Below are 14,644 nucleotides of genomic sequence, written 5' to 3'. Positions count from 1 at the left end.
TCATCTGCAGGATGACCATACATAGCCCCCAAGCCTGGGTCACGCTCCCCCAGGCCTGCCCTCCTCCCTTCCTTCCAGGATGTTTTTGGGTCCCCTGTGTCCTAGTCACCATCCATGTCCACGCCACCTGCTCAGCCTGGAATCCCTGCCTACCCTGACCCCTGATCGTTCTGACTCCGATTAGACAGGCCTGGGTTCCAGCTCTAAACAGCCTCTGCAGGGATGCCCCACAGTCTCTCGGAGGGCCTCAGGGTCCTCCTCTTAAAGGAGTAAAACCAACCCCAACCCTGCAAGGACCACCAGCTGCACGATGGCTGTGTGTTGGGCCACAGTGCTGAGAGTTTACTATGGAGGCAGCCGAGTCCCTTCCTTGCATCCTTTGTGATGCAGAAAGTGAGATGGGGTGCAGCTTGAAGAGAGGCGGGAAACAGGAGCTGGGACTCGAACCCAGATCGGTGTCATGCCTGGGCCCCTGCCCTTCTGTCTTTCAGAGCCAGAGAGAATGGAGGTTTGAGGAAAGAGGCCTAGAGAAGCGAAGAGCCCCATAGACGGTAACTGGTGTAGCTGGAGGTCAGCCCCAGGCTAAGAAGATGCCAGAGCCTGGCTCTGGGGACACGGGCACCTCTCAGTCTCTTCGGGATGAGGATAATGAGGATGATGGCAAGGACACCAGGGGATGTATACTGGGCACCTACCATGGGCTGAGCACTATTCTGAGTGTTAACCCTTAAAGTCCCTACAACAACGTGGGAGGTAGTTCTTCTTTTATCCCCATTTAGTAGATGAGAAAAAGGAGACACAAGGCAGTAACTTGACCAAAGGCACACAGGCAGTAAGGGAGCATCGTGATTTACACCAGGAATCTGACTCCAGAGGCACCCGGGTGGCTCAGGGGTTGAGCATCTGCCTTTGGGCTCAGGTCGTGATCCCGGGGTCGTGGGATCAAATCTTGCATCAGACTCCCCGCAGGGAGCCTGCTTCTCCCTCTGCCTGTGTCTCTGCCTCTCTGTGTCTCTCATGAATAAATAAGTAAAATCCTTAAAAAAAAAAGGAATCTGGCTCCAGAGCCCATTCTCTTTGTAACCCAAGCAGGCAGACATCAAGTCTGGATTTGGTTTTTCCTAAAATGTTTGTTTCCCCCTGAAATGCTATTCCTACACGGCTCAGCCTTTCTTCAGCAACCCTATGGCCATCCTTGAACCTGACCCCATCCACCCCACGCATACTGCTCTCCCTTATCTGTCCCCTCCCTGAGCCCACTGGAACCTGGTTACCACCCCGCAATGCCACCCCACACCCCCGCTCACCATGGCGCCTGCCCAACTGTCCACCCATCAACGCACCCTTGAAGTCATCGGGCTGGTCAAAGCGCAGCCGGATCTGGTCTCGGAAGCGGCGGCTGCTCTGGCATACGTTGGTGACCCCAAAGCAGAAGCAGGGCAGGCAGGAGGCGCTGTGCTCCAGGTAGAAGTGCCCATCGGGGCAGGGCCCTGCCGGGTGGCACAGGAGTATGCAGCCGGTCACCAGCAGGCAGCCTTGGCTCCACCACATGCCCAGGACCCATGTCTCCACCGGCCATACCTCGCTTTGGAATGAGCTCCAGGACACCGTCAGGAATGCCGAACACCATGCCCCGGGCATTCATGGCCTCACAGGTGTAGGCACCCTGGTCTGCCTCCTTCACGTCACGGATGGTCAGTGTGCCACGGCCCCCTTCGCTGGTCACTGTCACCCTGGAGAGCCCCGAGACAGAGGCGGGATCAGGTCGGGGCCACTGGCCCAGTGTCCCCCATACCCTAGGCCCTGCCCAGGCTTAGAACCATACCTGGGATGAGAGGGGATGTGGCCCCAGTTAAGCCTCCAGTTGATGATGGGGGTGGGGACGCCAATGGCCACACAGGTGAAGGTCACTGTCTGACCCCGGGAAACCTGGATGGACTCCTGGGGAGGGGTCACCACCTGGGGGGGCACTGGGGAGACCAGAGCAGGAGTGAGGGGTGTGAAGGGCAAAGGGAAGAGGGGCAGATGAGGGGAGCAGGACTGAGACTCTGGACAGGGGGACTGGAACCCACCCCGGGCCCAGGGCCCACAGCTTGCAGCCCCCCAACCCCAGCCCCTACTCACTGCAGCCAAATTCATCACTGCGGTCGGGACAGTCACTCTCCTCGTCACAGTGGAAGCTGGCCGGGATGCACGTGTTCGTGGAGACACAGCGGAACTGCGTGGGCCCGCACACATCCTCGGGGCGCTTGGCAGCTGGGGGACAGAGCCAGGCGGTGTGGGCAGCAGACACTGCCCTCAAGGAGGACCACCCAACTCCCAGGACACACAGCTGCCCTGATGAGACCCACCCACTGTCGCCACAACACTGCCCATTGTCACAGCCGGCCACCGAATGGCTCATCACATTACCCCGTGCCCCCCTCACTCCACCTGCATTCCCTAAAACAGAGGTATACCCGGCACATCATGGTCACCAAGGTCTACCCGCACTCGGCACCCTCAGAAACACAAGACCTTTGTCAAAGGCACAGGCCAAGTGGCCGTTATCCCTAGACACCAGGTAATGCCTGGTACAGTTCTCTCTACCAGGAAGGCCTTGCAGGGGGCCTGTACCCCTCTGACTGGCCCAGGGGTGGCACCCGACCCGAGGCTACCACCAGTGGACTACCCAGAGGCAGTCTGGCACCAGGGCTGGGCCCCAGCTGGGCATCTCTAGGAGGTGATGACTGGCATTCCTCCTTGGGGAGATGGACTTTGAGACAGACACACGGACAAGGCCAGAGAAGGCCGAGCCTGAGGGGAGGCGACACACCCACAGGGAAGGAAGTGAGAGAGGCCAGGAGGCAGCCATCTATTGACCAGCTTGGGGCTTCTGGCCCAACACTCTGAGTTCCCAAGGCCACTCAGCTTTCACATTCTCCGTCCTGCTCTGCCATCAATGACTTGGTCTCCTTTGCCTTTTCCCCAGCTGAGAACGGCTTTTCAACTAAAGCCCTAAATTACTCCTCTTCCCCAAGGGGATGTCTCATCAGGCAAGCTCAGCCAGAGGAAGGACAACCTAAAACCCTCGTCAGTTTGTGGCATGCTGTCGCTTCCCTCCAGCACCAATAGGGGACAGGGAAGGTGGAGGAAGGAGGGGAGGAGCTGGACTCGAGGACAGAAGGAAGGCCACCATGTACCCAGACATGGGACCCGGGATCGCAGAGAAATAGTTTGAAGATCATCCTCAATCTCAGACTAATGATCCCCAGGGTTCCCCTATGGGACAGGACACTCAAGATGCTACGCAATAGGGTGTCTGGCTCTCCGGCCTCACCCATTTAACTGTCAGAACGTCCTTAACGCTGGCTGAATGGATGGATGCCAGCTGGGCGGATGGGCAACAACCAGACGGTTGGTCAGACAGATGGATAGGAGAAAGGAAGGATGTGGGGTGGACGGGTGGACAGATGGAGGAAGAGCTGTGTGGACAGACAGCGGACGGACGGAGAGTTGGGTGAATGGATGGACGGACAGGTGAGCAATGGGGGACGGAATGGGGAGATGAGAAGAGCTGGGCAGATGCACGTGCAGAAACCTCAGAGCTAGCTCTACGTGAAGAAGCCCTACGCCCGCCGGGGAGAGGCTCTGACTCCCCCATCCGCCAGGAGTCACTTCACTAGCGGACACAGTGGTATCAAGCCCTCTCGGCTTGTCTGACCTTTACTTGAGCGTAAATAACAAAGAGAATGTTATCAATGGTGACAAAGTACAGAAAAGAAAAAGGAGACATTAGCCACGGGCAGTCTGGCCACACTGATTTCTGCAAAGTTTAGCTCAGAGCCAAGAGCCCTCACTGCTGGGGTGAGAGAGCGGGGGTGGGGGGAACCTTCTAGTCTGTCCCCAGGGCCTCTGAACTCAGCCAGGGAGTGCAGACAGTCCCAGGGGCAGGGCCGGGGCAGGGGGGCTGGGTCCGGGGGGGGGCCCCCCGGCTCACTCACGGCAGTCCACCTCGTCGGTGCGGTCCTCACAGTCAAAATCCCCATCACAGTGCCACAGCTTGAGGGCGCAGTGCCCGTTTCCACAGGGGAACTCATTGGGTTCACAGGGTGGGGTGGGGCCTAGGGGACGAGGCCAGGTTCAGCCAGCGGTCCTCCGCCCACCCCCTGGACGGCACCCCTGCCCTCTGCCCCCCTCCACCCCTGGCCAGCACCCCTGCCCTGCCAGTCCTCACCGCAGTCCAGCTCATCGCTGCCATCCTTACAGTCCTCCTGCCCATCACAGATGTAGTCTTTGGGGATGCAGTGTCCGCTGTGGCAGGTGGCCTCGTGAGGCCCACAGGGCAAAGGCCTGCTTGGACTGGGGAGCAGAAGCTGGGGAGTGGGGCTGCCTGGGAGCTGCCTTGTGGTGGTTGCCTCCGGCTGGGGCTCTACAGGTGGTGGTGGTGTCTCCACCAGGGCGGGGGGTATGGAGCTGAGCTCTGGGACTGGCTCCTCTGTGGACAGAGCCCCCCTGGTGTCAGCACAGGGTGGCAGTGTGTGGCTCCTCACCCCCCTGCTCTGCAGGCCCTCCCCATCCCTCCCTGCCACACACGGTGCCCCCACCCTTCCCATATCCCTGCCCACCTGCCTCAGAGCCCCCCCACCTGCACCAGACCCTCACGCTCCCAGTTGGCTTGGAGGCCTCGTGCACCCTGGCCCTGCTTGGTGTCTGCAGGGCCACTTGTAGCCCTGGATGACAGCCCCTCACCACAGTTGAGCTCGTCAGACATGTCCCTGCAGTCAGGCCTCCGGTCACAGCGATACTCCAGGGCCACGCACTCGTTGTGGCTGTGGCAGGCAAACTCGGCCTCGGTGCAGACTCTTGCGAACTGGGGCACTGTGGGGGTTGGAGGGGGTCAGAGGGGCAGGGGGCAGGGGGCGGACGGTGCGGGTGGTACGGGCAGTGTGTGGCTGGGAGCAGGCTCTGGTGCCCCGTGTCCGGCTTTCCAGCAGATTTCAGCGAGGCAAAGAAGCACACAGTGGACACATCACAGCACACATGGGACATGGGACATGTGGCGGTGGCCTCACCCATCCCTTCCGCAAACCCCACACACCGTTAACAAGCCACACGCGTGCAACCACCACATCACACACGTGCAGGCCACAGCCTGGCCCAGTGAGGATGAGGGAAAAGCAGAAGGGGCGGCTCGGCTCGAGCTCTGCCCAGCCATCTTGCCCTCATCCTTCCTTCTCCTCCATCCACGAACTTGTCCAGGTACCTGGCTGGGCCTAGCTCTGGCTTACACTCTCACCTGGTGTCACTGCGGCCGCCACGGCGGCCGGAGGGGGCGGGGGTGTCTGTGCTGGAAAGGAAGGTGTGATCAGCACCGTCCCCCTGGGACCTGGGAGCCGGGGGCTGCAAGGCTGAGCCAGGCCCATCCCACCATCCCTAGCCAGGAAGGCTCCCTAAAGGGTGGGGAGAAGAGAGCTGGGCCCCCAGCAATCTTCAGATCTGAGGCTGGGGAATGCCAAAAAGAACAAATGATCTTCAGGTGCATTCACTGGGTTTTTATGTGCAGAATGAGAGAGATGATAACTTCACTGTTTTTTTGTTTTGTTTTGTTTTGTTTTTGTTTTTTTTTTCTGATTGGGCTACACCATGGTAGGGAAAGAGTCTGCTCAGTTCTGGGTTCCCCCAAGTCAGGGACTGTGATGTGCTGGAGCTTTCCCAGAGGGAGAGACTGAGATGGAGTCGGGCCTGAGAAGTGGAGCCTGTGGGGGAGTGAACAGAGCCTGTCTGGTCTGGGAGTCAAAGCAGGAGACGGGGTGCCAGGCCTTCGTCTCTGATAGCTGTGTGACTGCGGGCCAGTTTCTTGATGTCTCTGAGCCTGAGTTTCTCATCTCATCTCATCACAGGTTCTGGCAGGACTGGCACAGACTTGGGGTTTGGTGTAAGTTCTGGCTTTTCCAGAACTGGAAAATTGTGTGAATTGGGACAAGCCACTTGTCCTTCCTGGGCCTCAGTCCCCTCATCTCTGCAACGGGAAGAATATCTACTTCATAGGGATGATGAAGGCTGAATGGGAGGCTGGATATAAGGCCCCCACTGAGTGCCTAGCATACGGTCAGCAGTCAGTAAACATTTGTTGGTTATTATCAAATGTAAGAGTGTTTGGATCTGAAAGTATTAGATGCAGAAAGGAATTATCACCTATTGTCAGTGTATAGAGGTCCAGAGAGAAAGAACAGAAATTGTGTCTAATTTGGCTCATGATAGAGGAAACAGATTACACTCAACCCAAGCCAGGACTGCATAGAGACCCATGGAGCAGACTCATGGAGTAGTGAGCCCCCCGCCCCTAGTGGTGTACAGGCCCCAAGCCAGAAGAGCCCATGGTGGGGATGGACACTGGAAGGGGACCCGTATGAGTCTGAGAAACGAGGAAGCGCCCCAGGCCCCAGGATGGGCTCACCTGTGCCCAGGCGACGGAACTGGAATCCCTGGGGGGAGGTGACGTAGGAGGCCACGGAGCCGCTGGAAATGACTGTGTGCAGCACCTCCTGAATCTGAGCCCCGTCCGCGTTCCCCTCAGAGCCCACATCCAGCTCCACAAAGACCCAGCCGTCCAGCTCCCTAGGGATGGGGATGGGGCAGGAGAGCAGGGTGAGGTAGATGCCTGCAGCCTCGGTTCCTCCCTCGTCCCCAGCCTGAAGCTCAGGCCTGATCTCCTCCTTCCCTGTTCCTGGAAAGCCTGGACCCGAGCGGGGCTGTTTAAAGTCTAATTGTCCTCCCAAATTCCTGAACTTCCACTCCATGTGTCCCTCTCTTACTTCCCCTCCTTGTCACCTCCCTCCACAGCATCCCCCACCCCTGTCCCTCACCGGCCCCCAGGGGACCCTTCTCACTTGATGAACACCACACTGACAACCTGGTCTCCGGGAATCTTCAAGTACTCCGACTCGAGCTGGAGAGCGACACAGCCCCGTCAGCCTCCAGATACCTTCACCTCACCCCGGTCCCGGCCCCCATGCTCGGGGATCCCGAGTCCCTTCACCTCACCGTGTCTACCACAGCCTCGGACACCTCCCGGAACTCCTCGGAGCCTGCATCCTCCAGCTGAGGACTGTAGTGGATGGAGCGAGTGAAGTTTACCAGGGCCCGGAAATAAACTGCAGAGAAGAGTGGGGTGTCACCGTGAGGGGTCCAGCCTGGTATGCGGTGGCTTCAGGCAGCTGGGCCAGTGGGTGGACATTCAGGGATGGTCTCTAGCGGCCTCTTGCCCAGGTTGACACCTGTGTGTCCACAGCCATGCCCAGCACTGCCCGTATGAGCACTTGTCGCGGCAGCCCTGGCAGACCTGCCCAGGATCAAAGCTGAGGCTCCCCACCCTTGAGTGAGGACCTTCAACCAACAGGGAAGTACCCTGAACCAGAAACTACGCGATGATGCAGAAGAGACCCCCAGTGGCACGGAGGAAGCTGGACAAGAAAGGTCGGCTTCCAGAAGAGGCTGGCCTGCAATAGGGATCTTCCACAAATGACCGAGCCATGCCTCCCTCCTCTTCCCTGGCTGGTTCTAGTCATCCCTCAAGGCTCGGCTCAGCCATCACCTCCTCCGAGCAGACCACTTGAACTTCCCTCCTTCCTCAACCCTGCCTGGGCTAGAGACCCCTCCTCTGGATCCTCCAGCCCCCAGGCTTCTTCCCTCATCAGAGCACCTCCCACCCTGCACTGCATAGATCCCGCCTGGTTATACAGATTCTGGTGAAAACCATGGGTTCTGAGGTCAGCCACACCACAGGCACTGACCTCACCTCTCTGAGCTTCGGTTTTCTTCTCAGTCAAATGAGGATATTAATTACATTTACCACACTGGGCAGCTACATGGAACAAATGACACCGCGCCTGCATGCACCATCTCCCCGTGCACTTAGAGATGCGGCACCTGGCACAGAGCAAGTGCTAGAGAATCAGACGCTGGTGTCACCTTTCTCTTCTGCGAGACTGTAAACCTGATGAGAGCAGCTCTGGTCCTCATTCACCCTACATCCCAGAGGTAGTGTAGTGCTTGGCCAGGTTGGTGTCTAATAAGTGACGGCTGAATGAATTCATACCAGATCGGTGTGAGCGTATACATACAACTGATTCTATATAAGATGTTTTATACACATTAAATCTCATAAGGTTCATGAGTTCATATAGCAGTTATAAATTCGAGTCGATATGAGCTGCAAACGAGTCATACACATACACATGCACGCACAAGCGCACACATACAGGGCTTAGAACCTGGGCTAAGAACCTGGGCCTGGCATGGAGTAGATGCTGAATCAACGTGTATCCTATGCTTACGGAATACACAGACTAGTATGTACGTGTGCATGTCCATCCAGATAGACACACGCACAGTTTCTTGAGCACCTATTATATGCAAGATTTTTCATGCATTAAATCTTATTCAGGGCACCTGGGTGGCTCAGTGGCTGAGCGTCTGCCTTTGGCTCAGGTGGTGATTCCGGGGTCCTGGAATCGAGTCCCACTGCTTGTTTCTCTGCCTCTCTCTGTGTGTCTCTCCTGAATAAATAAATAAAATCTTGAAAAAATCTTACAATATTCATGAATTTAGGTGTAAATTATCAACGCCAAGTTAATGAGTTACAAATGTCTAAATATGTGTAAGTGCTTAGAACAGGGCCTGGCACATAGTAGGTGCCGTAAACATGAGCTTTCACTATATGAGAAGCAGTGTAGCTTAGTGGTTAAAAGCTTAGTTACTAGAGTAAAATCCCTACTTCTAGCCCTGTGACCTCATGCGAGGTACTCAACCTCCCTGAGCCTCGGTGTCAAATGGGGATAATAGCAGTGCCCACCCCAGAGGGTTCTCTTAAGGACTGAATAAGTTAGGAAATGTAAAGTACTTATAACAGGGCCAAGTGCATACTAGGGGCGGCCTGGGTTAGCTTTAGTGATTGTCTCTGGTCTTTACAACTTTTGATATTTCATTCATTCATTCATGAGAGACACAGAGAGAGGGAGAGGCAGAGACACCGGCGGAGTGAGGAGCAGGCTCCATGCAGGGAGCCCAACGCTGGACTCGATCCCAGGTCTCCAGGATCACGCCCTGGGCCGAAGGTGCCGTTAAACCGCTGAGCCACCCGGGCTGCCCTAACAAGTCTATATTGAGGGCCTACTACATTCTAGGTGGTGTTCTCAGGGCAGAGAATATGGCAATGAACTGTCCCATTCCTGTCCCCACAGAGATCACTTTCTAGTGGGGAGCAAGGAAATAAATGAACGAGGAATACATGGACCAGGGGGAGAGAGCCAGGGCTGCGGGAGAGGCCTGCTGGGGTAGGGGTAGGTTGCTCTTCCCCAGGGTGGCCAGGGAAGGACTCTCCTCAAATGGGATCCTCAAAGGAAGAGAGTGAGCCATGGAGAAGCATCTGGAAAAAGAGCATCTTCTGGACAGAGGGAACAGCAGCTGCAAAGTCCCTGAGGCAGAAGCGGGCTCAGAGAGGTGACCAATGACAGGGTGAGGCTGGTAAAGCAGGGAGCGGTACCGGCTGGGCCGGACTACAAAGCCAGTCCCCCTTCCACTTCATTCTGGCAGGCCCGCAGGTGCACACGCCCCCGAGCAAGGACCCTCTCCCTCTGTGGCTTGGGCTAAGCAAGCCCTGGGGTGTCAGGATGGGGCAGGAGTGGACTCCTACATTGAGAGAGGGTGCTTGTGACGGCAGCGCTGCCTGGGCTGGAACACAGGGACAGTGCTGGGCTGGGCTCCTGGGTGCCGGGTGGGTGGGGCTCTGTGGGCTGGAGCGTGGAGACCGTGAGCTCGGCCACAGAGGCCCCTTGTGAGCAGGCACAGAGGCCCATTGAGAGTCCCCCACCCCAGCCCCTGGCCTCAGCCCCATGGCCCAGCGCGGGCGAGGAGGCCGGGCCTCTGCCCAGGAATGTGCCCACTCCTGGGGGAGGGGGCTGGGGCTCCACAAAGCCCCTTTCTCCTAGGCCCTGGGAAGGGCTCGGACCCTGCAGCCTGACCCTACCCCGGCCTTCTCCCAGACCCAGGGTAGGTCAGGGCGAGCACCCTCCCTCTTCTACCCTGAACTGTCTCCCTGCGGCCAGTGTCTGAGGCTTAAGGCAGAAGGTAAAGCCCTATCTATTCCAAGAACCAGCCCCTGGGGCGGAGGGTACTGCAAGTGAGTGAAGCTCCCCAGGGTGGGTGTGCTCTCTGGGTGCCTACCCTGGCCAGTCCTCTCCCTGCTGGCCCTCATCTTGACCCCATCCAGACAGCTCACTTGAAGCCAGAGGCTGGAGGGACAGGAGGCCAGAGCTGTCTGCGCCCAGGTGGGTGTGGGAAACACACACCTGACTCTGCCCGGCCCTGGAGCAGAGCAGACCATCCCACCAACTCCCTGCTCAACAGAACTCCTCCGCCCCACACCCATGCCCCTCAAGCCCCAGCTCCAGGACCCCCTGGGTTCCTTGGGTGGGCCCAGCATCAGCCAGTCCTGAGGTGGGTACAAGTCACCTGCAGCCTCTAGGGCCTTGTTCCCTGAGGGATTGTTGCACTCATCCCTGAAGTGGGGGGACACTCAGGGTCCTGGCCCACTGTGTGTAGACTTGGATACCCAGATGGAGCCTGGCTGTGTCCTGGGCAGGGGCCGGCAGGGCCCCCAGACTCAAAAAGAAAGTGCCACAGAGCCTTGCGTGTGACAAAGTATAGGCTGGGGAGAAAGGGGAGAGGGAGAAAGGACAGGCAGGGAGAGCAGGGAGAGGGAAGTGGGAGGGAGACAGAGGGAGCCCCCCACCTAGGCCGCTTGGCCTCACTTACTGGGAGGAGACTCCTCACCAGCCACAGGACGGTAGCCCAGGGCCTGCAGGGTAGAGCCACAGAGAGAGTGGCCAGGAGGAACAGCAAGGGACGTAGAGGGTCCCCCAAGCAAGAGACGCAGAGATGAGACAAAGGAGAGAGACCTGGACCAAGGCAGGGGAGGAGGAGGAGGGGAGCATGAGAGACTAGACAGCTATCAGAGCAGGCCAGGCAAGAGATGCAAAGAAATTGGGCGAAAGGAGGTGGGTAGGGGTCCCAGAGATGGAGAGTCAGAGCCAAGGGCTGTCCATCAGGTTGGGGTATCTACACACAAAAGGCAGGGTAGTGGGACTGGGCTGGGGTGGAGGCTATAGGAGCCACAGCCCTGCCCGAGGAGAGGGTGGCACCGTCTCAGCGCCTGGACACTCCAGGGTGTGGGCCGCATCTCCGTCAGGATGGCCCTTGCTGGCCAGCACAGAGAGGGCACAGCTATGGGGCAAGACTGAAGTGGGCACACCAACACTCCGCATGCCTCCAGGCCTCAGCCTCGGCCCAGCTGCCTGGACCTGCCCCAAGGGCGGCAGGTGGGTGCCAGGGTCGGGCCTGGAAGGTCTGAGACTCCGTGTCTTCCCACGGATAGGCTCCACTCACAAGCACAGGCTTCTGCCCTGCCAGCAGGCCCTGCCCAGCTGCTGCTCCCCATTCCCCGCCCTCCCCTCCTTTGCCCCTCCTGCCCTCACAGCTGCATCTCACGGGGGAGGTGGGCTGGCAAAGACTCCTCAGAGAGGGCCGGCTGCCACGGTAGACAGCCTCAGAGGAAAGGCCATAGACATTTCCAAATGGACAGTATGGACTGGACCAGGGCCTCAGCAGGAGGCAGCTCTCCCACCCTCCCCCCTGCCCCACCCCTGATCCTGCAGCCCTGGAAGGACCTCCGTGTGGAAAAGCTTCAGGCAGGACCTGAGCCCCAGAGGCTGGGAGGTCACAGTCAGGACCAGGACACCTAGGGGGCAACCCTCCTGTCTGCACTTGCCCAGGCAGGACACTGCCCTCTGGCAGGTGGATGCCCCTGATGCATCAGTTAAAGGGGGGTGACCCCATCCCTGGGGAGGCGCAGGCCCACCACTGTGGGCGGCACTGGACACAGCGCGGGCGCCCAGTGGCCCCCCTGAGCTGAGCTCCACCCTTGGCCCAGACCACAGAGTGCTCAGCGCTGGCTTCCAGAGAAGGCATATGGAGCTGCTGGGCTTTGTCACCGGTAGTTCACTCTCTACTGGGGTGGGAAGAAGCGGGGACTCTGAGTCCTAGCACTGGCCTGGCTGCTGCTCCAACGTGCACAGAGTGCTGGCAGGGCAAGCAGCTGATGGAGGCCTGATTCTTTTCTCTCCACCAAGCACAGCTCTCTTCCCCAAACCAGGAACCCTTGGCTTCCCAGCAGGTGACCCAACCTAATGGCAGGGTCCCTTCTGGGTCCAGGGCAAGGCTACCTCCATCCCTTGCCAGCTCTGTTGGCCTGTGCAAATGTCCTATGCTGAAGAGCACCTCTACCTGCCCACCCCTGCCTGGGGTCCCCAGTTCTGCATCCCCAAGAAGGGCTCTAGGGAAGGACTTTATATTGAGCTGCCCTGGGAGATGAGAATTTTGCTTTGAATGCTGAGGGTCTGGCTTTCAGTACCTATTACAACTGGGTATTTCCAGCCTGCTGCCCCATGCCTTGTCCCTGTGGCAAAGTCACAGAGCCCGGCCATCCCCTACCTTGCAGGGACCTGCCAACCAGGCCACAAGACTGTCACTCAGGGAGTATGAGACCACCTGCATGGCAGATCTTCGAAGCCCTTGAGGCCCTCAGCCCTGGTGATGGGACCTCTGTGGGGGGAAGACCTCTGGGGCTTCTGCAGGGGTGAGGAGGGGGGCCTGTGCCCTCAGCAACTTACCCATCTGAAAGTCCCCACTGCCCAGGTCCCCGCTCCCCAGGCCATCTGCAAGCAGAAGAGAGATTTAGGCAGCAATAAGTATTTGTTGAGTATCTACTGGGAGTTGGGTGCTATTCGGGGCACCTGGCACATGGCGGGCAAGGTCATAAAGCAGAGAACTGTCGCCGCCACTCAAGCCTAAGGAGGCTGGCTTGTAAAAGACAGCTCGGAAGCCTCCATTGGAGACGGTGTGGGCCAAGGCCACACATTCTGGGGACTTGACCATCTGCCCTTGCTGGGGCGGGAGGGGCCTGGTCACACTGGCCACCAGGTGAGGCCAGGACGGGGTGCAGTAAGGGGCGGTAACTGTCCCCTACCGTGCCTTGTCTGCCATCTCCCAGATGTCGGTCCTAATCACCTGTGCTATGAGGACACAGCAGTGGCAGAGGAGTGGTCAGCATCCCAGAGTCGCATGGGTTGCAAGCAGAGGATCTTGGAGTCATTGGGACCATGGCCTAGGATGGCCATCTCTTGAGGCATCCCCTGGGGCAAGCTTCCTGAAGCCTCTTTAAGGACCAGTGGGAAGAATCCTATACCCCCTTACCTCTTCCACTCCCTACCACCAGAACCCTCTGCTCACCTCCAGAGGCATCGTCTGCCAGCAAGTCCTCGTCATCAGAGAGGTCTGAGTAGCTCCAGCCAGCCCGGCCCACCGTGACTGTCTCCGCATCCTCGGGCAGAGACAAGCCATCATACGCCCGCAGCCCGTGGGTCACCTGTGGGAGTTCACACAGCCGATGGTCACAATCTCCAGTCCCTTGCCCAAACCAGGACCCCTCCCCTCACTACAAGGGGGACCCAGAGTCCCACCCCAAATCCCTGTAGTGGTTAAGTCAGATGTGGTCTGGCTAAGAGAGTCAGGCTGGGGCTGAACCACTATTTTTGACTCCATTTCCCCAAAGCCCCATTAGCCCCTGGAGGCCTCAGAGACCAACCCTACAAATTCACAGAGTCTGAATGAATCCTCAAATGAACAGAGAATAAAATTAAAATCACTTTGGTAAGTGATGACAGACTTCTCTTCCTCTGGAGAAGGCAAAGGTTGTCCAAGACATGAGGCAGTATGTACTCACTATCATACGGGGACATGGGCAGGTACAGGGTGACCTGGGCCAGCAAAGATTGGGGGACACAGGGCAGGAAGGGCAGCCAGGGTCAGCATGGACAGGGTGAGTCCACCAAAGCTGCTGTCTCTAATGACAGCTTCCCACCGGGCCATCTTGGCCACCTCTCTCTGCCTTTGTCTGGCTTCCAAAGCTCCAAGCCACAGGAAATACATTCCAGCCATGTTGGACAACTAGCTCTGGCACTTGTGGCCACACTGACAAGCTCATCTGTGCACACAGCAGAGGGGGTGGAGCCCAGGAGCTGGGCTGGATGGGGGCAGGACAGGCGTGGTGTCAACTCTGCATGACCTCGGGCTGATGCTGAGCCCAGCACAAGTTCCACCCCAGGCTCCCACTCCACAGAGGGCCTGCTGAGACCCTGCGCCCTGCAGGCCAGGGCAGAAGGGCCCCAGTGGCCAGGTCGGGGGATGGGTGGTGAACACCTCCCTCCCCTTCGACAAGATCAAGATGTTTCCAAAGGAGTTTTATCAGATAACCCAGAGGAAAACACCAACCCAGGGGAACCCTGGGGAACCTGAGGGAACCCCAGAGCCCCTAAGCACAGTGCGCATGGATTTGCTGTGGCCCCGTAGTGCACGTCCAGCCCCAGATAACCTGGCCTGCGTGTCTCAGGCCCTGCCCTGCCCTCAGCCCTCTCTGGGGAGCCCAGCCCAACCAGAAGGAAACGGTCTTGCTTTTGAAAACCAGACCCAACCCTCCCTGGCTAGACAAGGTGATGGCAGCAGGAAAGAGGCCCAAGGAGGAGAAGAAAAACAATGAGACGGCCAG

At 58.3% G+C, this 14,644-nt stretch overlaps 1 protein-coding gene across 6 annotated transcripts in view; it reads right to left on the bottom strand.

Annotated features, from left to right (window-relative positions):
* HSPG2 (heparan sulfate proteoglycan 2) overlaps positions 1-14,644 on the bottom strand; it is a 99,258-nt gene that overhangs the window by 52,167 nt on the left and 32,447 nt on the right. For all 6 annotated transcript variants that reach the window (XM_072827931.1, XM_072827932.1, XM_072827933.1 and 3 more), the window contains exons 2-13: positions 13,330-13,465; positions 12,711-12,755; positions 7,027-7,136; positions 6,873-6,931; positions 6,440-6,600; positions 4,732-4,860; positions 4,217-4,477; positions 3,984-4,103; positions 2,125-2,256; positions 1,826-1,970; positions 1,582-1,733; positions 1,344-1,490 (exon numbers count right to left, since the gene is read on the bottom strand). In XM_072827931.1, the coding sequence (XP_072684032.1) occupies positions 1,344-1,490; positions 1,582-1,733; positions 1,826-1,970; positions 2,125-2,256; positions 3,984-4,103; positions 4,217-4,477; positions 4,732-4,860; positions 6,440-6,600; positions 6,873-6,931; positions 7,027-7,136; positions 12,711-12,755; positions 13,330-13,465 (1,597 nt within the window). The remainder of the gene's footprint in view (positions 1-1,343; positions 1,491-1,581; positions 1,734-1,825; positions 1,971-2,124; positions 2,257-3,983; positions 4,104-4,216; positions 4,478-4,731; positions 4,861-6,439; positions 6,601-6,872; positions 6,932-7,026; positions 7,137-12,710; positions 12,756-13,329; positions 13,466-14,644) is intronic.

Source organism: Canis lupus, chromosome 5, assembly GCF_048164855.1.
Source record: "Canis lupus baileyi chromosome 5, mCanLup2.hap1, whole genome shotgun sequence".
Classification (NCBI taxonomy): Eukaryota; Metazoa; Chordata; class Mammalia; order Carnivora; family Canidae; genus Canis; species Canis lupus.
The sequence above is the reverse complement of the archived record's forward strand: the minus strand, read 5'-3'. Positions and strand labels throughout refer to the sequence as shown.